This window comes from Lutra lutra, chromosome 9 (assembly GCF_902655055.1).
Source record: "Lutra lutra chromosome 9, mLutLut1.2, whole genome shotgun sequence".
Taxonomy (NCBI): Eukaryota; Metazoa; Chordata; class Mammalia; order Carnivora; family Mustelidae; genus Lutra; species Lutra lutra.
Genome location: NC_062286.1, coordinates 114429527 through 114453706, shown reverse-complemented (window position 1 = coordinate 114453706; position 24180 = coordinate 114429527). Strand labels below are relative to the sequence as shown.

Here is a 24180-nt window from a genome sequence, read left to right as displayed (position 1 = left end):
GCCTGCCTCAGCTGCCCCAGGTCCTCACAGGGCCTAGGGAAGCCAGTCCTGGCAGGGACTTGAGGGGCCTGGGGCGGCTCCCTTTCCATTTCCCGCAGGTGTTTCTTTGGTAAGGAGGAGGGGCCCACCCCAAGGATATTCAGAAAAGCCTGTTGTGTGCAGTGGGAGTGGAGGGAGCGTAATGCTGGGGGGTCACTCCCAGGCTTATTTCTGGACTGCTAGGCAGGTCTGGAGAATGTCACTTCCATCGCTGTTCCTCAGTCCTGGCAGCACGGCCCAGGGCCCGCATTTAACTGTTGTTTCCTCCCCTAAGGTGCATCGGTGTGTGTGGGCGAGGACAAGACATTGTTTCTTTGCTCCCCACTTGCCCGTGAGGCTTGGCTGGGTTGTTACCCCAGGAAGGGCCAGCAGCCCAGCCGCCTCTGAGTCGTCGTCTCCTTGGTGCAGAGTGCTGTCTGGCTGGGGCTCAGATGTGCAGTGCTTGGGGCTTGTCTGCTCCCCGCCTGGTAATTCTGGATACGGCCCTACCTGGAGGGAACACGCAGGCCACTGGGGAGGGGACCCCAAAGGACCACATGCCACCTGGATGGAGTGGGTGCAAGGAGCTTCGGGCTGGGCAGCCCTCTCTGGGGGATGGCCCAGGCCCACAGGACACCATCCCCCTTTGTTAACCTTTAGCTAGCCATCCCTCCAATGAATGGGCTCGCACCCACGCCCACTTGCCCGGGAGCAGAGCTGCACAGCGGGTGGAGGAGGGGTCTTGGTTGTGCCCCGGTCTCTACTCCCCGATCCATGCACCAGTGTATATACCTTTTCTACCTGGCTGGCAGGCCGGCCGGCCTGTGTTGCCGGTTACAAGTGGGCGATGCCAGCTCCCCTTGGGGCTGCTTTCCCCAGATGACCAAGGGCATTGAGCATTCCTACTGTCCTGTGACTGTTGGGCCACCCACCCCCCCACCCCAGGTTTGCCTCTTCTGTTGGAGTTGGAGTCATCGACTTTGTGGTGGTGGTTGGTTAGCAGGGATCCTTCGCATATCTAGAGAGGAGGCCTTTTCAGTTGAGAGGTAGAGCAGGTCTTCTCTCACCTGCTCGCTTGGGTCTGTGGTTTACTCGGCAAGCCAAAGTGCTGTAAGGAAGGTCATGGGATGTCTGGGGGCCAGAGGCTCTACCACTGCTGGGGCTCCCAGATAACGCATAGGCGGCGCTTCCAAATCCCAGATCCAGATTCCCCACTGCGTGCCGTGGGGCCTCTGTCCAGGCACCAAGTGACCAAGCCAGGAACACAGCCCCTTCTCCCCTCCACCAGACCAATCCCCACATCCTGCTGTCGGGGTCTTCCACTGCTCTTCATCCCCACTACCAGTGTCCTAGTGCGGGGTACAGCCCCTGCCCCACCCCCAGAGGGCATCCCTCACAACAGCGGCTCTGACCTCCATGAGCCTGGTTTTCAGTCTGGTGGGCTGCTCTGCAGCTGCCTCTGGGAGCCCAGGCCCAGGCTACCAGGCCCACCCATCTTTCCTCCACCATTGTGGCTCACTACTGGCCCCAAGCCCTCTCCTCCAGGCCCTTGCATATGCTATCCCCCCCCAACACCTCCCCTGCGGTTGCCTGGCAACACAGCAGTGCCAGGGCCTCCTGGATCTTCCACAGGCCCCTGTTGGGCCAGCATCCGCTGTGTGGGGTTGGAGGGGACAGCCGGTGGCCCTCAGCAAACATGGGTCCCTTTTCCTTCCCCCCTCCCCTTTACATCAAACTTTTTATTCTCCAGTGGCCCTGAGGCTGGGGCAGGGCCGGACAGCCGAGATGGAAGCTAGAAACAGGAGCTTTATTCTCTAGTGTGCATATAGCAAGTTCCTTACACAATCAAGGAAATGGTTTCTTTCAGACATCTGACTCTTTTATCAAAAGAAAATCCGTCCTGCGTAGGCCTACTCTGGACAGAAGTTGCCCTGAGCAGTGTCACTGACCCAAGCGAAAGGCTAATGGGGACAGGGATGGGCCCGCACCGTGGAACGACCCCCCCCCCCATGCCTAGATGTCCTAGGCCTGATAGGACAGCAGGAAGGGGGTGCAGCACAGAACCACGCCCCAAAAGACCGCATCCCTCTCCCCATGGGGCCGCAGACTCAGTCTGGGAAGAGCCAGAGGGATAGTGAGAGGGATATGGCGCGGGCCTGCTGGTCAGGGCCAGTCAGTGCTCGGCATCCATGGCATCCAGATACTTGGCTTCAATGATTCGGGGCAGCAGGTTGTAGCTGGGCAGAGGGAGAAGAGACCTCAAGGTGAGCACTGGATCAGAGAGCAAAAGTGGGGGGGCATCTGTCCCTGCCCCGCCCCAAGGGTAGACTACCTGCCGCCCCCAGCCCCCACCTGGCTGCCCTTACCGGATGGGGATCATGACAATCATGATGAGGGGGAAGATCATCTTCATGTAGGGCAGGTTGCTCATGCCGAAGGCACAGAGCAGCAGCAGCTGCAGGACCTGCAGGCCGGTGAAGTAGTGGATCTTCCTCTGGGGCACCCTCCGGATGTAGTGGGTGGGCGGGTACGAGGTCTGTGGACGGCAAGGACCCGCTGTGGGCAGGCCTGGAGCCCGTACGCCCACCCTGTCCCTCGCCCTTGGGGCTGAGGCTCACCTGGTCCTTAAGCAGCAGGGCCACGCGCTCGAAGAGTTGGTTGCCATCGATGGAGGTGAGCGCGATGTAGAGGAAGAGGCCATAGAGCACGGGCTTGGGGATCCACTGCAGCGGGAAGGGAAGCAGCAGGAGGGAGAAGCCCACCAGGATGCTGGCGCCCAGGGTGGTCAGCCGTGTCTCCTTCACGTTCACAATTCTGCACGGCCACAGGGCACCGGGTCACCTCTGGGCCCTAGTCCCCGGAGCAGCATCCCTCCCCGGGTCCCCATGGCCCAGGGTTACCCCCACTTCAGGGCCCACAGGACTCGCCTCAGGTCTTAAGGGACCCGGCCCCCACTCACGTCTCATAAATGTGCCCATTCTCCACGCGCTCCTCCACCAAAGCCAGGGCCCGCACATGCAGCGGGGAGTGGGGGTAGGCGGCGTGGATCCAGGGCAGCCCGAACAAAGACAGCCCGCTGTTGATGATGGCGATGAGCAGGAGGTCCCAGTGGTAGGCAGTGCCCTTCACCAGCCTGCAGCGGATGGTGGGGGCACACGTGGCTGGATCCCTGTGGCCCCAGGGAGGATCGGGCACATGCTCAGCCCTCCCAGCCCCGCTCCGCAAACCTGTTCTCCGGGGCATTGGCCAAGGCAGCCACCAAGTTCTGCTCGATGAAGAAGAGCAAGGAGAGCAGGAAGCCCAGGCCCATGGCACTGGCGATGGCCCCCAGGGACAGGGAGTGCATCTCAGCCGTCTCAAAGACGCTTTTGTTGGGGTTGTAGCGGAACTGGCTCACTGCAGCAGATACAGGCCCCCTGCTCAAGCCTGTGGCCCCCAGGGACCAACCTCACCCCACTGCACCTCCTGCCAGACCCCAACTCACTTTTGATTTCCCGGAAGCCGTAGGAGCAGATGAGGGAGAAGGTGAGCACTGAGATGGGCAAGGCACAGTCTGACAGGATCTCCCGCATGCAGGGGTGTAGGTAGGGGCTGGGGACATGGGTGGGGAGTGTCAGTGCAGCCTGGGAGCTGGCGCCTTCTTTCCCTCACCCGCAGGGCCCCCCCTCACCTCTTCTTGAACTGGTAGAGGGTGTAGCTCAGCCACAGCGTGCCCAGCATAATGAGGAGGCTGAGCACCGCGGTCTCCCGGCCCGGGGGGTCAGCCTGGTGGCTCCCGGGGGTCGGCTGTAGCGGGCTGGTCGGGAGGCTGGTGTTGAGGGCCGTGTGGAGGCTGGTGTTGAGGTCGGTGCTGAGGCCCAGCAGGCTCACCAGGGAATTGGTGTCTGTGTTGTAGTTCCCAAAGTCATGGTGGTAGTAGTACTTCTGAAAGACTGTGGATATAGGCCAGCAGGCTTCAGCGGTCTGAGCTCTGGGAAGATGAGGCCCAGCTCTCTTCTGGATATGGGGGAGAAAGAGCTTCTGGGGGGATGGGGAAAGGGAGGGGCTGCCTTTCTGTCAGACAGGAGGACCCCACTGACCTGCTTGTCCACCCCCCTCCCCCTCCCCCATCTCTGACAGTGCCTCACACCTGGCTCTGTGCCTCTGATCCCACCTGAGGCAGCCCTGTCACCCTCCAGCACATGGCACTGTGGCTTCCTGCTGATCACAGCTCCTGAGAGCGCCCTGGACCATGGAAGGAGCCTTAGCTTGCATACTGCTTGGTGGTCCTGGCCATAGCCCACAGTCCCCCAGCTCAACTCAGTTTCCCCTGCAGCGGGTGGCCACCGACTGGACACTCACTTTTGGCCATGCCCTTGACAGCATCCAACATGAATGTGATGGAAATGAACAGGGCAATGATCTCTTCTGTCGACCTGCCGGGGTGGTGCAGGGGGAGGGGGATGTCATGCCTCATCAGATGGGAATGAACTGTCAGGGCACCGGGGTGGGGATGGGGAGGCTTCCCTGAGCCTCTGCACAGTCTCCGACCTCCTCCTGCCACGAAGACCGGGGTCCCACACTTCTGTCTCAGGGCAGTGATGTGGAGGGGGCACCCCATCCACTCTAGGGTTATAGGGCCTCAGAGGCTGGCGTGGAGACTGCCCCAGGTCCCCAGCCTTGGTCTCCCCTCCTGGCTGAGGGTCCCAGAAGCTCGGGAAAGGCCCTGTCACCTCTTGAAGAGACGCATGAGGACACTGAGGTTGAAGAGGGCATAAAGTGCGAGAAAGAAACTGTTCCACAGGCCTGTCCACGCATAGAAGGTGTTGAAGTCCAGATTGTAGTCGTCACAGATGCCACAAATTACTGCAGGCAGCAGGATGAGGGGGGTGGTCAGAGCCTGGCGGGGGCTGGGGACCTTGGGAGCCACCTCCCCGCCGCCAGTGCCACGGCACCTTGGATGTAGAGGGCCAAGGGCGCAGTGGTCAAGAGCACCACCAGCGGCTGTCCAGAGAAGAGGGCATACAGGAGGCCTCCAATGCCCTGCCCTGCCATGGTCTTCTGCACATCTGAGGAAGTGGGGGACGTCAGGGGGGTGGGTCACTGCAGCCCTGGGCCTCCTGCCCCGCCCCCCCCGCCTCCCCACCTCACCGATAGCCCCGTTTGTGTTCTCATCGTTGAGGGACCCAAAAGCGATGGTGGGCAGGAGGCAGGTGAAGTAGAGGAACAGCGTGGTGGTGATGTATTTGCCTACAGCCTTGTTTTTCCCAATAATGCCTAGGGATGGGACAGGACAGGAAATTTGCTGGGATGCAGGACAGGCCCATGTGTTGTCCTGGGACAGAAGCCACAGGCTGAGCTCTGGCAGGGGGGTGGGGGGGACCGTAAGGCCACGTACCGTCTGTGAAGTCCAGCGGGTACACGGGGAACCTGCGGGCAATGTCCTCCCGGATGCCCTTCCCCACAGGGAGAAAATCTTTGTGCTTCAGGGGCTGGGGAAGGGGACAGATGTCTGTCAGCTCTGGCCTGTGGCCCTTGCCCCACCACCCCCGCCCAGGCCTGCGTCCCCGCTGTACCTTGGGGGGTCTGTGTATGTGGATGGAGTTCATGCTGTAGCCCTTGGCGCTGAGGGCTGGGCACTGGCTCACCATGGTGAGCAGCTGTCTCTGACGCACCAGCGCCTCCTTGAATTCCTCCTCTGTGCGGGTCTTCAGGAGCTCCTGGCGGAAGGTGATGTCCAAGAACATGGTGGCAAACGTGCGCCCCACCTCTGTGGCAGTCTTGGTACTTTTCTGGGGGCGGGAGACGGGAAATCACAACTGCGGTTCCTGGTGAGTGGGGGGATCCCCGCCCTGCCCTTGTCATCACTGATAGTCCTGAGCCTGTCGCAGGTGCCCCCACTGTGACTGGCAGCACGTTTTGTCCCCCAAAGTTCAGGCGTTAGTGGAATCAGCCAGGATTCCTGCCTGGGCAGCAGATCACCAGAACCAGGGTCAAGTCTCCCAATTTCCTTCATAAACTCATGAGTTCTTAAAATCTGAGGTACTGGTATTGTCCCAAAACACAGACCTGCATCATCACGGATAATGAGATCACAGTGACAGAGACAAGCCCTTACCCAGTTCCACTTTACTGGTGGTATTCCCACCGTCTGCTGGTTTATTTGATTTCCCGAGGGACTCTAGGCCTGTCAAGCCTTCTCCCTGTTGCCTGACCAAAGTCAACTCATGTCCAGCCTCCCCCATGACAACCTGTCCTCTGGGAGCAGCACCTAACCCTTCATGCTGCCCAGAGCAGTCAGTCGCCCAGGCCTGTCCTGCCCACGCTTTGCTTTCCTGTTTGCTCCAGAACAGGCTCACTCTCCGGAGGAGGAGCCGGGTGTTGGGCTGGTTGGCCTGTCACAAGGCATGAGTCCAGCCACTTGGCCCTCAGGATACAGCCCCTTCCTCCGCTCTGACCACCTCACCAGCTGTCACTCCCTCTGCTCCATGTGCTGCCCATGTTCCCTCTCCCCAGCATTGTAACCTCCCAGGGAGGGACATTCCCCTCAGCACCCGCTTTGCCTAAGAGAAAGCCCATAGAGGAGGGCCATGCCAAGCTTTGAGTCTACCAAGAGGCAGGGGCAGAATCATCAAGAAGCTAGAGGAAATTTAAGCATGAAGGCCCTTCTCAGGCCTGGGGAGGGGCCTTCGCCATTTTCTATTTATGATTTGGAAATCCATTTCCTTCAGAAAAGACTCCCCAAACCATACTAACTTCAGCCTCCCACACAAGCAGGATGTGCCCCTGACCAGGCAGAAGTGGGGATCCAGGGCCAGCAAATCATAGAGCTGGCCAACTGGGAGAAAGATAGGTGTTGGGGCAGGCTGATGAAAAGCCCCCACGTTTCAATAAAATTAATTTTAACAAGTATCTCTTTCAGTCAAGAAGGAAACACAGCTTTATGGGCAACCTCAGGGGGAATTAGGGCTGGATGAGGACCTAGCGGGATGCTTCAGAGAGACTCAGTGGGGCAGACAGGAAGGACACAGCGTGAGCACGAGGCCCTCAGGGGCCCAGACTGTGGGGTCCCCCAGCACACGGAGGAGATGCCCCTGGAGAGAGGGCCAAGTAGCCTGGGACCTTCCTTCTCAGGAAACAGCCACCTCCAGACCCCTACTCACCATCTTGGGAGGGGCCAGCACCAGGATGACGAACCGCACCTCGCAGGAATTCTCCCCCCAGTTCTGAGGGCGAACCAGACGGCTGATGCACACGTGTCGCCTCAGCAGAGCCTTGGAGGTGCAGCTGCCAGGGGCGGGGAGGGCACACGGTTTTCACCCTGGGAGCTGGGCCTCCCCCCACACCCCACCCCTGACTTTGACCCCCAGCGACCTGTGACAGGAGTGCTCCCACCCTCTGCCCCAAAACTGGGTGGGCCCGCCTATTGGTGGGGAAGCCACCCTGGAGGCCCGGCAACTCACATGATGCAGATCCAGGACTGCTGGTATTGCACCCCCGTGACCGTGGCAGTGACCCCCTGGATGGTATCGGACAGCAGGTGGGCTGAGGGCAGAGCAGATGGGGTCAGAGGGCCCACCGGCCCACCTCCCCAAGCCCTTGGGCCCCACCGGGGAGCCGGACCCGACCTTTCCCCTCCGTGGGGGCCCCGGCATCAGTGAAGAGCATGGCCATGAACAGGTCCAAGTTGCAGTCAGGCTCCGTGTTTTGGGGGTCGTGGGCTAAGCGGCACAGCATGGCCCGCAGCACGTCATCCAGCGAGGTAGCCGTCTCGTTCAGGATGATGCTGGCCCGGGCCAGGAAGCCATCCAGGTCCCGGTGCGCCCGGATCTCCTCCTCAAAGTTCTTCAGCTTCAGGTACTGCGGGGACCGCGTGCACAGAGCCACAGCAGCCGGTGAGGGAGATGCGCTGTGGCGACCTGGGCGCCTCCTCCGAGGCGGCCCCGCCCCCAGGACGGACACCCCCTCCGAGAGGGAAGGCCCCGCCCCCCAGACCCACCGTAGCCAGGTGTGAGAGGTCTGACCGCTGTGACAGGGAAGCAGGCACCTCCACCCCATGCAATGGGTGGCCCGGGACCACACGTCCCCTGTCCCCCGTCCTGCCAGCGAGCCACTCACCTTGCGTGAGGTGTGAAGGAGCCCGCAGCCGCCAGGCGAGTCATTCTCGGCTAGGGAAAAGCGGGAGGGCTCAGGGGGCCACCCCACCGCGTCAGGACTCTCTCCATGGAGCACAGCTGTATCTGCCCAGCACCCAGGCCCCTGCCCGTCCCCCCCAGCCTGTCCCTGCTACAACCCCCATACCAGCCTGGGTGGGCTGCACCTCGAGGTTGACGTTGACAAAAAAACGGATGCTCTCGCCAGACACAATGGAGGAGTTGACCGTGTCGAAGGCCTCATCCCCCAGGCTCTCCTCACGGGTTTCAGAGGCATCATCCATGTCACACTTGAGGTAGCCTGGAGACCCAACCACCACCGAGAGAGAACCCCCCCAAGAGGGCCCAGCCGTCAGTGCTACACACCAGAAGGAGGGACTCCAGGCCCAAGGAGCAGGGGCCCCCAGGCTGTCCCAGTCCGCACACTCTCAGCGAGTGGTGAGGGCGGCCTCTTGTAGGTCAGGAAGCCTCAGGCCCAGGTGGGCCGAATAGCTCATCCCGGCCTAGCCCCAGTCAGAGCGTGGACGCCAGCCGGCAGCCCCCACCCAACAGCTTTCTCCAACATTCTTCAGCTGCAGGAACCAGGATCCTGCACCGTTCTGACCCATGTGTATCCTTTCAGCTACAGAAAAACATAGTCATTCCACAGCTCCTGGCCCGGAAGGTGGTGCAATGATGCAGTTAAGACTGGCCTCTGCCCTCTCCGAACCCCCAAATTATGGGACCCAGACCTGCTGGGCTCCCTAGATGGGACCCGAGGGAAGCCAGAACTACTGCGGTGTCCAGCCGTCTCCCAACTGTACTGGCACAGGGTTTTCGAGGGCTTTCTTTCAGGGAGGGCATGCAGGCCGAAGCAGCAAGGCTGGGAGACTTGGTCCAGACAGCAGACAAGGCCCAGGAAGTAGGGGAGCCAGAGACACAGGGACTGAGGGAGGGACCCCAGGAGACACCCAGTGGCAGGCAGGAGGAGTGCTCTGGCACCTTGGGACTCCCTCCCAGAGGGGAGCCTTTTCCTGGGTGGGCCGTACTTCCAACAACGGTTCACAGCCCTGGCGCCCCTCCTCTAGAGGAAGCCTTCCTGGTGACATGCAAACGTTCCACCCTTGCTTGAGCTCCTCGTGACCTCTGGGATGGCAGTTTGGGCCAGGCCTGCTACCCCTGTCCTGACCCCCAGTCCTTCAGGCCCAGGGCCACTCCCGACCTCTGATCTGTCACTCCTCAGGCCAGGTGACCAACACCCCAGACATGCCAGTGCCTGCCCTCCGAGCAGAGGGCTTCCCTCCCTAGAGGGCCTTCCTCAAGGCTCCACGGAAGCTTCCTCTTCCGGCCAGCCCTCCCAGGGCCCTGCTGGCACCCCTTCCTGACTGTCCTGTGGATCCCCAGGGCTCACCACCTGTGAATGCTCCCAGGAAGGGGGGTCTTAGAGCCCAGACCCCACCAAGATCTGACAAACACCTGTGCAGAGACGGGGAAGGGTCAGCAGCACGTCCACACCTGCCAGGCAGTGACTCACCCTGACTCACTTCCACTCCATCCCGCCGGTTTCCTCTGCACATCCCAGGCCCCGTCCCCCCGTGGCCTGTGCTTAGCCTGGCCCCTTTTGGGCAGGAGGGCCTAGGTTTGCACTGCACTCAGAGTTCCGAGCTAAAAGATGTCCTTCCCATTTTTGCCATGGAGCTCATGTCCACAAGAAACCCCTTCCTCCCCAGCCCCCACCTGCCCTAGCGTCCCTTCCATCACACCCACCAGCATCCTTTATTCCTGGGCACTGCCCTTCATGCTATCCCCTTCTCCCCTACTCTGGGCTCTACCTAGGACCTGCCCAGCTGACATGACCAGGTCCCTGCAATGCTCCTAGGATGCCATGTCCCCACGTCCATCCTATAAGCCCAACCACACACCTAATCTGCCTGCCAGCAGCCTGGCCCCCACAGTCACCAGGCCCTGAGGACCCTGAGTCAGACGCTATCACCACTCTGTCCAAGCACCATCCCACTGAACACCCCTCGGATGGTCAGGCCAGCGCCCAGGTCTGGGTACAGGAGTCCCCCGAGACACAGAGATGGGGAGAGCTGGTCTGGGACAAGCAGGAGAGCTGAAGTGAGGAAAGGTTCGGTTCCATGGATTTAGAGGGACAATAGCAGCCCCTCCCTCACAAGGCTGGGCAGGGACTGAGGGACAAGGGCATATATGGCATGGCCTAAAGTCTGACCCAGTAACCAGAGCATTCTAACAGCGAACCAAGGGAGGTCACCAGATGGTCCTCAGAGCCCGGGAGAGGGAACTGCCTTCCCTCCCAGGACCCCCGGAGTGACCTCTCAGTGTCCAAGGCGATTGTCAACTGCCTCCCTAACCGTACCACCACCTCCTGGAGGGGAAGATCTAAAGGCTTCCCAGCAACAGCAGAGGCCACAGGTGGGGGCTCAATGCCATGAGTACCCTGCTGGAGGGACCAGGTCCCCTAGAGACCAAGGAGCTCTCTCTGTACGTCCCCCCACAGAGGTACTCACCTACATCCTCAAGGTATCCATTCTGTGACATGATGGAAGGGGATTGCTCTGCAAGGGAAACCCAGGAATTGTTACCAGCTCCACCGACCAGCCCTGGACAGTCTCTCCTGTGCCCAGCCGCTCCCCACCCTACATCAACCCTGCCCATGCCTTCTTACCCTTCCCAGGTACCCAACACAGGCCAACCTGGGGTGGGGGGGGCAGGGGCTTGCACTAGGCAGGGGCCCCCTAAGGAACCAGAGGAAGCCCAGCCCGGTACTCTTCAGCCAATCTCCTAGGGTCTCCCCAAGTGGGAAAGAGCCAAGTAGGATGGTGGGGAGCCATTCCCAGCCCGTTTCCCCCCAGGAGTTATTAACAGTACCCGGCACGGGTTTGTAGACGGTGTTATTCAGCACCGGCTGCGAGGGCTGGAGGGCGGGGGCCTGTCCTTCCACCCTCCACGTAGTGGCCGGCCTCCCTGTCTCGCTGTTTCGCTGCCAAGCCCAGGACCTGGGCGGGGGACCTCTTGCCTCCACATAGTTCCTCTCACTCTCACTTTTGTCCCAGGGGCCATCAACACCCATCACACGTGCAGTTGCCCCCAACCGCACGCGCCCGGGGTCACAGGGGGCCGACTTGGCAACCGCCTCCTCCCCTCGGTGCCACCCGCGTCCCGGGCCTCCTGGGAGGCGGAGCCGTTGGTCCTCCAGGGAGAAGGCGGGGCGGGGTGGGGGCGGGGAGCGCCGAGCGCGCTCACCACGCCGGGGCCCCGGATGGTCGCAACTGTGTGTGGCTCTCGGTGCGAGGAAGGAAGCTAGAGGAGGGGCGCGTGCACGAGAGGAAAGCGCCTCCAGACTCCGAGACCCTGGGGGTCTGGGGGCAGGATGCGGAGGGACGCGCGGGACAGAAGCCCGGGTTGCATCTAGAAGGGAGGGGCGGGGGCGGTAAAGCCAGCATCTGAGGGATGGACACAGGACGAGGGCGACGAGGGTCTGGAAGAGGGGGGTAGTGCACACCTTATTCTCATCCCGGACGCCCCACGTGCAGGTAAATAATGGTCGTACAAACCCCTGGCTGGCCCTCAGGCGTCAGGGCCTTGAGGTAAAAACTGCTGCGGCCTCGCAGGGGACAGTCGGTGGCCCCGGGATCCCTAAGAGTGGGCAGGCTTCTCCGCAGCGCCGGGGGCGAGAAGGTGTCCCGGCAGAACTTAACGAGAGACGGCAGCGTACCGGCTGGGAAGGGTCCAGCTCTCGGGGTGCTAAGGACCCCATGGCTCCATCCCAATCACTTCCACGCCCCACCCCTCCACTGCCTACCGCACTGGTTCAAAGACTAAGAATTTCAAGTCGGCGACAGAGCATCGAATCAAGCACTCAGTGTCCACGAGGCCTCCCTCCACCACCCGTGTACTCCCCGCCCCGTCTCCCCGTCTCCCCCTCCCTCTCCGCCGAACTTACACCTGACCCCAGGCCTAGGAAGCTTCCACGACCCCCTAGCCCACCGTGGCCCGGGGCCTCTGCAGGCGGACAGGCGCGTTCTCCCCGGTGCTCCGACGGCTCCGCGACCCCGCCGAACACCACTTCGCCGCGGAGAACGGACGCCCGCCGCGTCCCTGCCGCGCCTGCTGGCTCAGGTACCCACCGCATGGCTGGAGATGGAACATGCGCCGGGCGGCCGCGGCCATGGCCCCGGCGATCGGCCGCCGGACGGCTGCACACACACGCGCACGCTCGGGGTCCTCACCCCTGATCTCCGGGACCCCGAACTTGGCGATTCGGGCGGGCCAGCGGCCGGAGCCGGCGACACACCCCCGCGCCGCGCCTGGGTCCTAATGCCGCTCGACGCCCCGCCCCAGTGCCGCCCCGGGCGGGGTCCCGTGCGCCAACCCGGCGCCCTCACCCGCGCTCCTGTCGGTCCCAAGCAGGCTGCTCCCGGGAGCCCAAGGCACTCCTCCAGAACGTGAAGATCGGGATCCTACGAGCCCGCGTGCCCGCCCAGGCGTCGCCGGATTGGGGCTGGGCGGGGCCGGGAAGTTTCTGCGAAGAAGCTCGACGGGCCCAGGGACCCACGAAGTTGTGTCTCTGCGGCGGGTCGCGGGAGGACTCCTCTGGCGTCAGCTTTAAGCGCTCTGCCGGCCCCCCGCCCCCGGCTCGGCAGGGGACCTCGGCCTGGCCCAGCCCGCCAGCTGCCCCGCCCCCTCCATTCATCCCAGTAGCTCGAGTGGTAAACCCTCCTTCTCCTCCTCCAGGAAGCGCGCCCCGACTAACTAGATGGGCCGGCATGCTTCCCTGGGCTACGCCCTAGTTCGCCTAGCCAGCGACGCTCCTGGCTTGGCGGCGTCGGGTTTGCTTGCTGCGCGCCTCGAAGTTTCTCTTCTGGCCTCCGCGCGCCCCCGGCATTCTCTTGGGTCAAGGTCCTGGCTCGCGGCTTCTTTCCTTCCCAAAGTGGCCCCGCCGTCCGGTTTTTCTTCCCGACCGGCCGGGGGGTGGGGGCGCCCGACTCGGGGACATGCATGCGCCCGACTCGGGGACATGCATTCGCCCGCGCCTGGTCGTCTGCGTATGGAAAGAGAGAGAGCGCGCGCGTTTGTAAGGAAGGTGGTGCTGCGCGCAGGCTGCTGGCGTCCGCTGCGACGGGTCAGGCAAATCCAGCCTGTGCGATGATACCCTGGCCTGACCTTGGGTGTCTTCTCGGCAAACGATTCCACGGCCCTTGAGCCCCAGTGGACTCAGGAACTCTCCCCACCAGTGTTAAACCCCATCCCTCCACACTCTGTCTGATGGCCCGAGGACTAGCAGCGACTCCCCGCCCCCCCGCAACCTCCTGCTGGAAAGGAGTCCTCGGCCACTGCCCCCTAGGCTTGGAAGCGGGCCAGCGGGCTGGGCAAGCAGAGGGTGAGCCCACCTCCGCGTAGAGGTTGCCCTGCAGCCCCCAAGGGCTCCTGGTGCGTTGAGGAAGCGCTATGCACAGAGCGAGTGAGCCCAGCTACCGGTGTCCCCTGCCCGCAAAATAGCGCATTGAGAGGGAAGCGAGGGGGCGTCCTTCTGCAGATGAATGGCCCGGGAGTCTGGAGGGCTCTGAGCACGCGGCTCCTTACTACCAGAGGGGATGCCGCATAAGATATCTGCCGGGTTCTGCTCCCCTAGTTGCCCTGGAGGGAGCTGAGGAACCCCACAGTCCTCCCCCGACCCCCCAACATGAGAAGGTGTTTCCTTTGGTTCTCCCACCCACCACCTGCCTTCTGTGGATCAGGGCAAATAGAGGGGCCCCAGGTGTCTCTGCCTGTGCGCCATTGGGTCCATACACGGGCAGGCAGGGATCCAGACGTATGTGCATGCATTTTGTCTCATTCCCTTCCCTGGGCTCTCTTTACTGGGCTGTGGACATGAGCGCTGGGTTCCACAAGGCAGTTAATGGCTTTCCAAAGGAGTTTCAACTCAGTTTCCCCTGTAAGCCTTTTAGGTTTAGGGACTGTAGAATCTGGAGTGAGAAGTAACTCCATAGTATCTCACTCAAAAACACAGACTAGGGGACACCTGGCTGGCTCAGCAGGTGGAGCATGGGACTCATGATCTTGGGGTTGTAAGTTCCAGCCCCACATTGGGTGTAGAGATTACTAAAAGTTGAAATCTTAAAAACAAAACAAAACAACAACAACAACAACAACAAACTGAACTAAAAACACAAAAACAAGATCATTCCCTGGAACTCCCTACCTCCTCCAGGAACCATGCAGCTCCTCAGCTGTGCTTTACTGAGCACATTTCTACAGAGTTCTCTCTGCTCTGCTGTCTCCACGCCCTCTGCTTACTTCTCTTTAGCCCCCTCATATGTCTTTTATCCCCGCTCCTGCACGGAAACTGCCTCAGCTCTCTTGCCAGGCTCTCCCTCCTCCCCCAGCAGGGCCCAGCACCATCCTCTTCCTCCTCCTCCTCTGACCAAGCTCTCAGAGCTATCTGCATGGGAGAGCTTCCCCTGGACCAGCCACAGCCAATGGTCAGATTTCATGACTCCTGTCACTGAGCTCCTGACTTCAACACGTCACAACCCCTCCCCACCAGCCTGGAAGGCTAATAGGCAATTTTCAGCAAATCCAGGCAAAACAGAGCTTCCAAGTCTGCCATTCCCCCCTCCCCCAACCACTGCTCTGGACCTGGGAGTAGCCCCAGTGCATCCACATCGGATCCATGAGCAAATTTTGTTGGGTTTACTTTCAGAACAGAGCACAGTTCTGCCCCCTTTCCCCTCCAGCCTGGTCCACCATCTGACTTACCTTCTGACTTGCCCCCACCCCTATTCATTCTCCACCAACAAGGCTTTTCGTGGTGTTTGGAAAAATCAACAAATACAGCAAAGCAGTCTCCCTGCTGTGGGTGTCTGGAAGGTCTGCAGTCCTTACCACTGCTCACTTCATCCTTCGGCTCTCAGTGGGGGGCCTTCCCTGCTCCCACCACCATAAAGAGTAGTTGCTGTTTCCTTCCCTCACGGACCCCCGTGGCCCTCACTGCAGCATAGCCTTCTTCATTCTCAGTTTGCTACCTGGGCCCCATCTCCCTGGCCAGACTGGGAGCTACTGGAGAGCAAGGCTGTGTGTCTTTCCCCAGCACAGCCCCCAGTGTAGCAGGTGCTCGATAAACCTGTGATATGTGGAATGCACAACTGATGTCTCCACCTATGGTTCCCAGAGGCTTTCAAGCCACTGAAGTCCTCGATCCTCCACTGCCACTCTGGTCTTCCAGCTGCACTTAATGGGGGATCCAGCCAGAGACCTGATTCCCTCGGCTCCCTTCCTCTCACCTCAAACTCCTCAGGTGGGGCACCAAATCCTTTTATTTCTACTTCTGGTCGGCCCCATCCCTCTGCCTTCCCCTTGCTTGGACCCTTGGCAAGCATGGCTTCCCACACCTTGCAGCCCTCAGGCTTCCCTTGAGTCAGCTGGGGTTTTACAAGCCTCTTGGGGCTCCTAGCTGCCTTGACCAGCCTTCCCAGCCCCTCAGCATCCTGGGAGGAGAGAAGCATCAGTGCTGCTGGTGGGCTGGGGGAGGGAACATGGCCTCCACTGACTCTCCTCTCCTTGGGGACATCTCCAAGCCCCATAGATGGGTTTTGGGGTGGGTAGAAGACTTTATGGTGCCCAACTGACACAGCATTAAGCCTTCTCCCAGTTGCTGTCTATCCATTCTGAAAGATCCAGACTCCTAGGAGGGTAGGCAGGAGGGCAGGAAGCCCTACGGAGGGCCAACAAGGACCTGCTCCTCTTAGAAGAGCATCTCTCTGTGCCACCCCCTGCCCCCATCATCTCACAGTCACAGTCTAGAGGTTGAAATGGAGTCTTTTGAGTTAGAAAATTCCATGAAGTATTGGCTATCAAATCATCTTTCCTCTTCCTGTTGTCCTTATTTTGCTATTATTTGTACATTCATCCGGGCATGAAACTTCTGAGTAAATATGTAAAGTTTCTTGAAAAATTTGAAGCCATGTGAGGGAAAAAAAATCAAACTTCTCTATTGGTACGGTAAACACAGTAGTAGTAACTGTAGGATAAAATGGACATATATTCACATTTGATTAGAAGTTTTTAAGAACAGATTTATAGTCATTTATTAGTTTGACATAAAATGTATTGACCCTGATACAATTTTATTTTAAAAACCAAATTATTTTGGCTGGTCACTCGAGTAATGCAGAAACCTGGGAAAAATGGGAGTAATTTGTGGATAAATTTATTTTTCTCTAAATTTTTGGATAATGAAACAAAAATGTTTTTGGAATTCTTTCACAACGTTGGGTTTTTTTCCACTTTGGTTTTTTTCCACTTCTACCTGGAGGTCACCCCCTCGCTCGTGTCTAATTAGTCATTTTGACTTGTCAGTTGTTCCTTCAAAATCACTCTCCAGTTAGTCCTCTTCTCATCCCCAGCAATGTGGAGCAGCAGTCCACCCCCACATTACAGTCTATAAGATCTTTCCTATTTAGGGGAGAAAAAAAAAGATCCTCAAAACAGGCTGCCATGGAACAATGGTGTCCCTGAGCATGCTGAGGCACTAGAGAGCCAAATAATGGTAGTCTTTTCTCAGTCTGCAGGGGGAAATGGTCCTACTACATGGAATGTTTCAAATTAAAACGTTTTCCCCCTTAGTTAAAAATCACTACCACCACAACAGAACAACGTCGTGTTTGTTATTACTTGTACTAGAAGAGACTTAGCAGAAAGTAAAACTAAAAAAATCGAGTATATATCTGATTTTAACAGAAAAGCTCAGAAAGTTTGCCATGCTGGTCTAGGGGAGCAAGCCCCTTTTGGGGGGACTGAGATTCCCCAGTGGCCTGATTTGGGGGAGGCCCTTGGAAATGCACAGTGACCCTTGGCCAGGCCAGTCAGAATATTCCTGACCATTGTGACTGGGTCAGGGATGGCAATGTGACCTCAAACTTTGGTGCTGCCTTTGGAGAAGGAGGCTGGGTCTCCCCTTTAGGGTGTAAGGGCTGCTGGTAGCACAAAGGAAGTTCAGTGCCAGGGGAGAGGGAGGTCCCCAAGTATGGAGAGAGGGCTCGGATGACATCTGAGTGCCTAGGTCCAGCGTGAGGCTGGCACCCCTTAGACTCTTTGTACAGCAACCAAGCCATTCCCTTTCTGTCATGCGCTGGCAGTGGGGCAGATTCTCCGGTTTCCTTTGGGCTTGACTGTTTCCTAGATTGTATGACAGAAATGAACACATGACTATTTCTCCATGCTCCTGAGAGTGCTGTGATATTCAGCAGCTCTACCTGACCCCCTCCGCTCCGAGTCACTTCCCACCGATCAGCCAGGATCCCTCCATTCTGAGGCTCCTGCTGTCAAGCATGCCCTCAGCTTTCAGTAGTCCAGTGGCCCTACTGTGGGTTCCAAGTGGGGACAGGCCCCCTGCCCAGCCCCAGGCTTCCTGGCCTCGAAGTCCTCCTGGCTGTCAAAGATCATCCCCTCCAGGAGCCCTTCCACATATACTGTCTCTCCCATCTCCCCGACAACTGTGAGGTTAATCCCCAAATCCTGGTGGTTTCCCAGGAATTCAAGGCACAGGAGCTCCCTCAAGGTTCAAATCTGGCCCTGCAGGACTAGGAGGCGGGAGACTCTGGAGAAAAGGGTTGTGAGGAAGGGGATGCTTCTGCCACCTCCTCCCCCAATTCTCTGGGCCCCTCAGATGCAGTTCTGCCTGGGTTTGTACATGACTAATTGAGCACACAGAACCTCCAAACCAAAGACCACCTTCCCCACTATCTGAGGGAGGCTGCCTGTGGAGGCTGGGCCACAGCTGGCTGGGCCAGCTCTCCATCTTCCCAGTGGGCACTTCCCTTGTCCAGAGGCCCCTGCCTTGAGAGCGGGACAGAAAGCACTGTCTCCGTGGAAGCACGGCACCTTGGCAATCAGCTCTTGCCCCGCATCGCCGGTGGGCCCCAGCCAGGCTCCCCCACGATACGGGAAAAGGGGCGCTGGTGACCATTCTGCTATAGCTGCGGGCCTTTGGACGACCTCTCCCTGGGAGTGAGTGGCTCCTAGGCGCCCTGGGCAAGGCAGCACCAGAGGGGCATCTTGGAGGGACGTTGAGCCAGGGTAGTGGCTCTGACCCCCCGGGCCCTTCATTTTCAGTCGTTCCCATTTGTAAAGTGGGCCCCATCATGGAGCTTTGGCTGGCCCAACCAGCTTGTCAACCACCGTGGAGTCAGGGTGAGGGGCTGCGAATGGACCAGTGCCCCCCAATCCAGGATGAGCACAAGGGCAACAATGGATGCAGCTTCTCCCAGGGCCCCATGGGGGGTAGGCTGGCTTTTCTCTGGGGTCTCGGGGGGACCCCAGTGGCCACAGCGGGCTTCCTCGAACCCCTCTTCGGGTTCTGGGAGTCCCAAGAGCACCTATCCACACGGAGGGTGGTCTCATGAACCTTACATTCTGTGGGCCCTCTGGGGTCTGGGGAGGGGAATGTGCACGCCCCAAGGGCCTCTTCCCAGCTGCCCAGCACAGCACTACCAGCAGGAGGCCAAGGCCGAAGGAAGGGCCCAAGTCCCTGGGGACGGGCCTTCCCAAGCCACATACATATTCTGCCCTCCCCAACACAGCTGAGTCCACAGGAACAGGTAAATGCCCCAGATCTTGCTTGTTCAGTGAGAGTTTATTGGTCCTTAGCATAACATCTCAGTTATCAAGGTAAATTCACATACACGACTGCAGGTAAAAACATGTAAAATAATATAAAAATAAATTGAAGGCTACTTTTATATATTTACTGAATTAAGTAGTGTAATAAATACTATAATAAGCAAAAAGCTTCAATCACACAATTCAGTTTCACTGAAGTTACAGTAGTGTTTGTAAATATGAGTTTTAAAATTTAAGTTACAAATATTAAAGCACTGAAAAACTAGTATAAAAGTGAATTTTGGCACGTAAGTGAGCTCTTCTGTCATTAGTATTTGACAACCTGGGACAAGGAAGCCTTTTCTCACCTACTTTTTGAGGTACAACTATCCAACTAGGTCAGCAACACGCTGCAATACTTAATAGTTTACAATCTTTGAGTTAACTTTTCCCTTTTGAGAAGCCCAAAGAGCAACCCAGAGCTTATTACTGTGCAAAAATTCTCCAAAATCCTAATAGAATTTAGGAGGGAACTTTTTCTTGCGACCCACAGGGCCCAGTGTCCTGGCCTCAGGTCAGAGAGCCCCCGGGGCTCGGATGGGGCTAACTGGACTCCGTGCCAGCAGCCCCCTCCTAGGGTGATCCCTTTTCTCCAATTTCTGCCTCCTCCTCCTCCCAATTAAAAAAAAGAAAAAAAAAAAGAAAGAAAATCCCACATCAAAACGTAAAATAACCCATAACTTCAGCGACTTCAACATTATCACACTCACTCTGGGTGATATAAAACTGAAGCTGCTAACAGGAAAGTTGGCAAAAAGCACATAAGCCCCTGGAGGACTTCTGCCTGTCCCTAAGGAACCTACTACACCTGATGTCTCTGCTGGGTCCCTGGTATCCACTCTGAAGGTCAAAATCTGCAACACAGTGTCATGGCCCTTCCTCTGGAGACAGCCTAAGACCCTGTCTCTCCACCTGGAGCTCCCAGAGGAATCCAGTGGATATTAAACTTCACAGTCAGAACCCAGAGGCGCCTGGCAGGTTCCAGAAGGGGCAGTGTGGGGGGGAGGAGCGTCCTCCCTGCCTCAGTCCTCAAAGAGCTCATACAGCTAGTGTGCCTCTTTACCGGGGACACAGCAAGTGCGCCCCAAGGAATGCCCTTTCGCCAATGTGCCCCTTCACACCCCCGAGCAGGCTGAGGAGCGTCAACGGAGGCCTCAGCCAGTTCTGCCTTTTTGGCTTTGGAACTTCTTAACGTTTTGACTTTTTTCAATCACAGTATCATATTCAAGTTGAGGTAATCACAGTTTTCCCTCTAACAGTAGAGGAATTGGGACAGTGGGGCAAGTTGGTGAGAGAGCATTTCTGTGGACCACGGTCAGAAACCAAGACCACCACGTAGTACAGCCCCACGCAGTGGGAAGACCCGCTTTTATACACGGGCTCTGAACCCTCTTTAAAAACTCTTTTGTGCAGCAGCCAGGAAATGGCTCAAGCTTCTCAATCTAGAGCTTTCATTTAAAAGTTCACAGCAACCCACCTGGAGTAAATGACCTATGGTTCCCCCACCCACCCACCCACCCACCCCACTTCTCCCTTTTCTAAGGCTGCTCAAGTTTGAGTTTTTAAAAAGAGCTCAGTAGAGCTAAAAGAAGCTACAGTAACTCATTGCTTACTTCATCAATTGCACTTAAGATCTATGTTATTGATTCTGAAGCAGAGGCAGGCCCATTGTGGACCCCAGCCTCTGGCCAAACAGAAGTGAGGTGCTCCCAAACGTGGGCTCCACACCTGGGCCCTTGTCACCACCAGCTTTGGGAGCTGGGACTGGAGCACATGGGCCTTTTCAGAAGGCTTTCTTCATGCAAGATTTCTTATTTAGTGGTATTTGGAGTTTTGTTCATTTGGCTTCAAATTCAGATTATTTTTTTCTAATACAAGTACATTTTACTGACAAGCCCTTAACACCTGCTTTGCTACTTGCATGGAGGCCTCTGAGTGACCAGGCACACAGACCACATGTGCTCCATCCTTTCTCAGTCTCTCCTCTGTGCCAGGGGCTGTTCTCAAAAACCCCTCTACATTACTGGAAACTTTGCTGGTTTTGTCTATGTGCTTCTTCCTAAGGCATGCAAAAAAAAAAAAAAAAAAAAAAAAAAGTGAAATTCAGAAAGCATTTACAGTCTAGGCAGCTGAGGCGCTGAAGTCCTAACAGACATCATCCAAATATCAGCGCCCGTGACCTCCCCCTCCCCCATAATTCTAATTCTGGAAGTCAGGTATGGGATGCATTTGTAATTCTCCTCTGGTTTACAGTCCAGCTGAAAACAAAGACCCTGAAAGGAATTCTAAATTGGATATTGGAATTCTTTGAAATTCCCAGTTAACAGGAGCCAAACAAGTCCAGGGCCAGCAACAATGCTCGGGGACGTAAGTTTCCTGAAGTTTGTGGCTGCAAACCAAGGCTTCCCTGGCAAGGCTCAAGGGAGGGCTGGGAGCTGGAGAATGAGCCCCATTCTGGGATGCCCCACAAGTGATGAGAGCCCTGGGCCCAAGACTAAGTGGTTGCAGGTGTTCCCCTCAAAAGCAAGGGAAGGCATCACAGGGAGGCTGAAGCAGCAGGTTTGCTCTTGCCCCAGAATGAGGCAAACCACAGTGAGGCCACAAGGGGAGCTCAAGATCAACCTCCAGGGAGACCGCTTGTATCAATTCAAAAGCCACATGCTTCTGGAAAGCAACATGCCTTTCCCTTCAGTTTAGCCTATAAGGGACATCCCCTCATCTTAGCCCAAGCTGCTAGCCCTGTGGGTGGGGCTGGCGCAGGGCTTGGGTTGCGCCCCCCCAGGATTGGGCCCAAAGCCAGCAGGGCCTGCTCCTTCAATGCAAGGGGACTAAGTGGGAAGACAGGCACTCTCCACTGGGGACAGGGCTCTCCTGGGGCAGTGTCTGAGGCCAGTGCCTGTGGTGGCTTGGTCCCCTGGGGCATGGCCACTGTTGAGGCAGCCAGGGTTCCTTCTGCATCCCAACAGCTCCCCTGGGTAACAAACGCTTCTCCCCACCATCACAGTGCCTCAGCAGCCCAAAGGAGATACTGTTACCAGAGACCCAGAGGCTCCGGGCCAGAGACCAGAGACCAGAGACCAGAGGCTCCGGCTGCCAGCCACACAAACAGGGCAGTCCCTATCTGCTCATTGTTCATGAGGACCCCCTACCCCCACCCCCATCAGTGGTGCAGGTGATGCTCTTCAGCGCTGTATAGAGAATAAAGACAACATGCACTCAAGCCAGTACACAAAGGCCAAGAAGAACAAAGACAGCCCCTTTAGGGAGGGGCCTGGGAGAGCTGAGGTTCCGTTATCCCATTTCTAAATGTCCCCCTCCAGGGTGGACGTTTTCCAGGACATATGGCCCAGCCTTCCCCTAGGGCTTCTGTTCAAAGAGATCATGATACTCCTGCTGGTCCAGCTCTTGGTTATACTTCTCAATTTCCCGGTTGGCTTCTTCCACGTAGTCATTCATGAACTGGTCCATGACTGGCATCTCGTTAAGGAAGAGAGCCCTGAGCTGGGGGTACAAGGGAGCCTGCCCAGGCCCAGAGGGATCTGTGGGCAGCTGAGGTGGGGGACACTGAAGGACTGAATGCCCAGCCCACACGAAGCCAACCTGCCGGGCTCTTTCTTATATACTGGCCGCACCCCAACTACAGAGAAGAGGCCAGGGTTGGCACAGGTTCCTTCATGAGGTCCTAGAGCTGAGCCCTCCAGCTTTCAAGAGCATAGACTTCTGTCCACCTTCCCCCAGATTAACTACTGCGATCACGTATAGTCTCCAACTTGTAGATTATGATCCCGATGACCAGAGAACGTAGGATGTTACTGCAGCTACACTGAAACTACAACCCACAGGGGCGCCTGGGTGGCCCAGTCGATTAAGCAGCTGCCTTCGGCTTGGGTCATGGTCTGAGGGTCCTGGGATAGATCCCTACATGGTGCTCCCTGCTCAACAGGGAGTCTGCTTCTCCCTTTGTCCCTCACCCCGCTCTCATGCTCTCTCTCATTCTTTCTCTCTCTCAAATAAATAAAATCTTAAAAAAAAAAAAAAGAAAAAGAAACTACAACCCACAGGTGCTTCAGTGATCACTGAATGAAGGCGAAATTAACCTTAATGGTGTTCGACGGCCCAAATGAAAAGTCTACCTCTGTGGCTTGCTGCGCACTCCTAGAACCCAGTCTGCTCTAGGGCGTGGGCTGCAGTGGCTCTAGCAGGCACCCTCTTTACGTTCAGGCTTCCACACACACCCAACCTGGCCACCACAAATTCTAAGGATACGTGGATGAAAATCAGTCTTGTCACCAAAGAAGTTGACAAACTGGGTGCCATTGTAAAAGTAGCCTGCGGGCAGGGGGTCCAGATGGCGCTTCACCTACAAGAAAAAAGTCCTGTTAAAATTATCTGACCACTTCCTATCATTTACTCATTCATGAAAACAAATAAACAAGCCTATGCCTTAGCAAGACAGCACACTCTGCCCCATGGAAGGCTAGATACGTGAGGGAATATTCTCCCCGCAGCAGTTCTCAAGTAGTGACTGATGGAGGTTCTCGAGCTCTCATCTCAGGGAGGAACTCTGGGAGCTTCTCTGGGATTAAGCTCCACTCGTCTTCAGTGGTACTGGTTTGATAACACACCCTTTGTTAGCTGTCTCCCTTCTTTCTCTCCCTTACTCTCTCAATTCTCTGTTAGTGTGTCCTAGCATCACTTCCAAAATAAGTGATCTGCACTCAAATCCATGTTCAAGGTCTGCTTCTGAGGGAACACATACTACCATGTCTGCCTTCTGAGGTACCCACAGTCTCCTCCCCAGGAGCACCGAGGGTTGCCCAGGACAGGAGCTGGATATGAAGGGACCTCCTCAAGTCCAAAGCAGGGGCTCCTGGGTCCCAGAGCCTCTCCTACCTGCTCATTACTGGGAGAAGTGGCACAGTCTGTGCTGGGGTCTGGACTCTGTGTCCCTTGTAGCCTTTGCCCCCAAGGCCCTCAGGAAAAGGTGCCAGTGGGGGCTGGGACTGGGGAAGAGGCTAGGAGTCAGCCTGAAGGCTGAGGGGCTCAGCAGAGAGCCTCTCATGCTGGTCCTAGGAGTCTACCACCTGCTTATCAGCAGTTTCTGGATCTAGACAGTTTTTCCTGGGCTCTGTTGCTTTATCTGTGGTTTATCTAGCATGGAAGGGTGGGAGGAGAAAGGACTTCTGTGGCTGCTTCAACAGTGTGTCAAAACAGGGCTCCACGTCACCCCTTCCTCCCACAGGCACTGCTTCTCCTCTATCTCATGCCCAGGTCATACCAGAGGTCATTCTACCCTCCTCCTCTCTTAGGCTACAAGGCTGGATGGTCTGAGGTTCCTTCCTACCAGCTTCCCTTTGTGGCTTAAGAG

At 57.4% G+C, this 24180-nt stretch overlaps 2 protein-coding genes across 8 annotated transcripts in view; both read right to left on the bottom strand.

The window, feature by feature from the left end:
* Positions 1-1814: 1814 nt before the first annotated feature.
* On the bottom strand, positions 1815-12721 carry SLC4A11 (solute carrier family 4 member 11). 6 transcript variants are annotated; one of them, XM_047746754.1, is made up of 20 exons: positions 12539-12721; positions 10661-10708; positions 8299-8451; positions 8116-8165; positions 7626-7857; positions 7461-7542; positions 7161-7284; positions 5574-5789; positions 5396-5489; positions 5149-5274; positions 4953-5066; positions 4731-4863; positions 4360-4433; positions 3689-3950; positions 3503-3609; positions 3246-3414; positions 2978-3151; positions 2637-2832; positions 2385-2554; positions 1815-2255 (listed from the first exon to the last, which is right to left on the bottom strand). In XM_047746754.1, the coding sequence occupies exons 2-20, from the start codon at positions 10689-10691 to the stop codon at positions 2192-2194; spliced, it is 2571 nt and encodes an 856-aa protein (XP_047602710.1). In that variant the 5' UTR covers positions 10692-10708; positions 12539-12721; the 3' UTR covers positions 1815-2191. The 6 variants fall into 6 exon arrangements, with proteins under 6 accessions (XP_047602710.1, XP_047602707.1, XP_047602705.1 ...); XM_047746751.1 differs by lacking the exon at positions 12539-12721 and adding an exon at positions 12281-12484; XM_047746749.1 differs by lacking the exon at positions 12539-12721 and adding an exon at positions 11022-11391.
* Positions 12722-18767: 6046 nt separating this feature from the next.
* The window catches only part of DNAAF9 (dynein axonemal assembly factor 9), a 134006-nt gene continuing 128593 nt past the window's right edge, over positions 18768-24180 (bottom strand). For both annotated transcript variants that reach the window (XM_047745123.1, XM_047745124.1), the window contains exons 36-37: positions 23079-23172; positions 18768-22282 (exon numbers count right to left, since the gene is read on the bottom strand). In XM_047745123.1, coding sequence (XP_047601079.1) covers positions 22170-22282; positions 23079-23172 — 207 coding nt within the window. In that variant the 3' untranslated portion in view covers positions 18768-22169. The remainder of the gene's footprint in view (positions 22283-23078; positions 23173-24180) is intronic.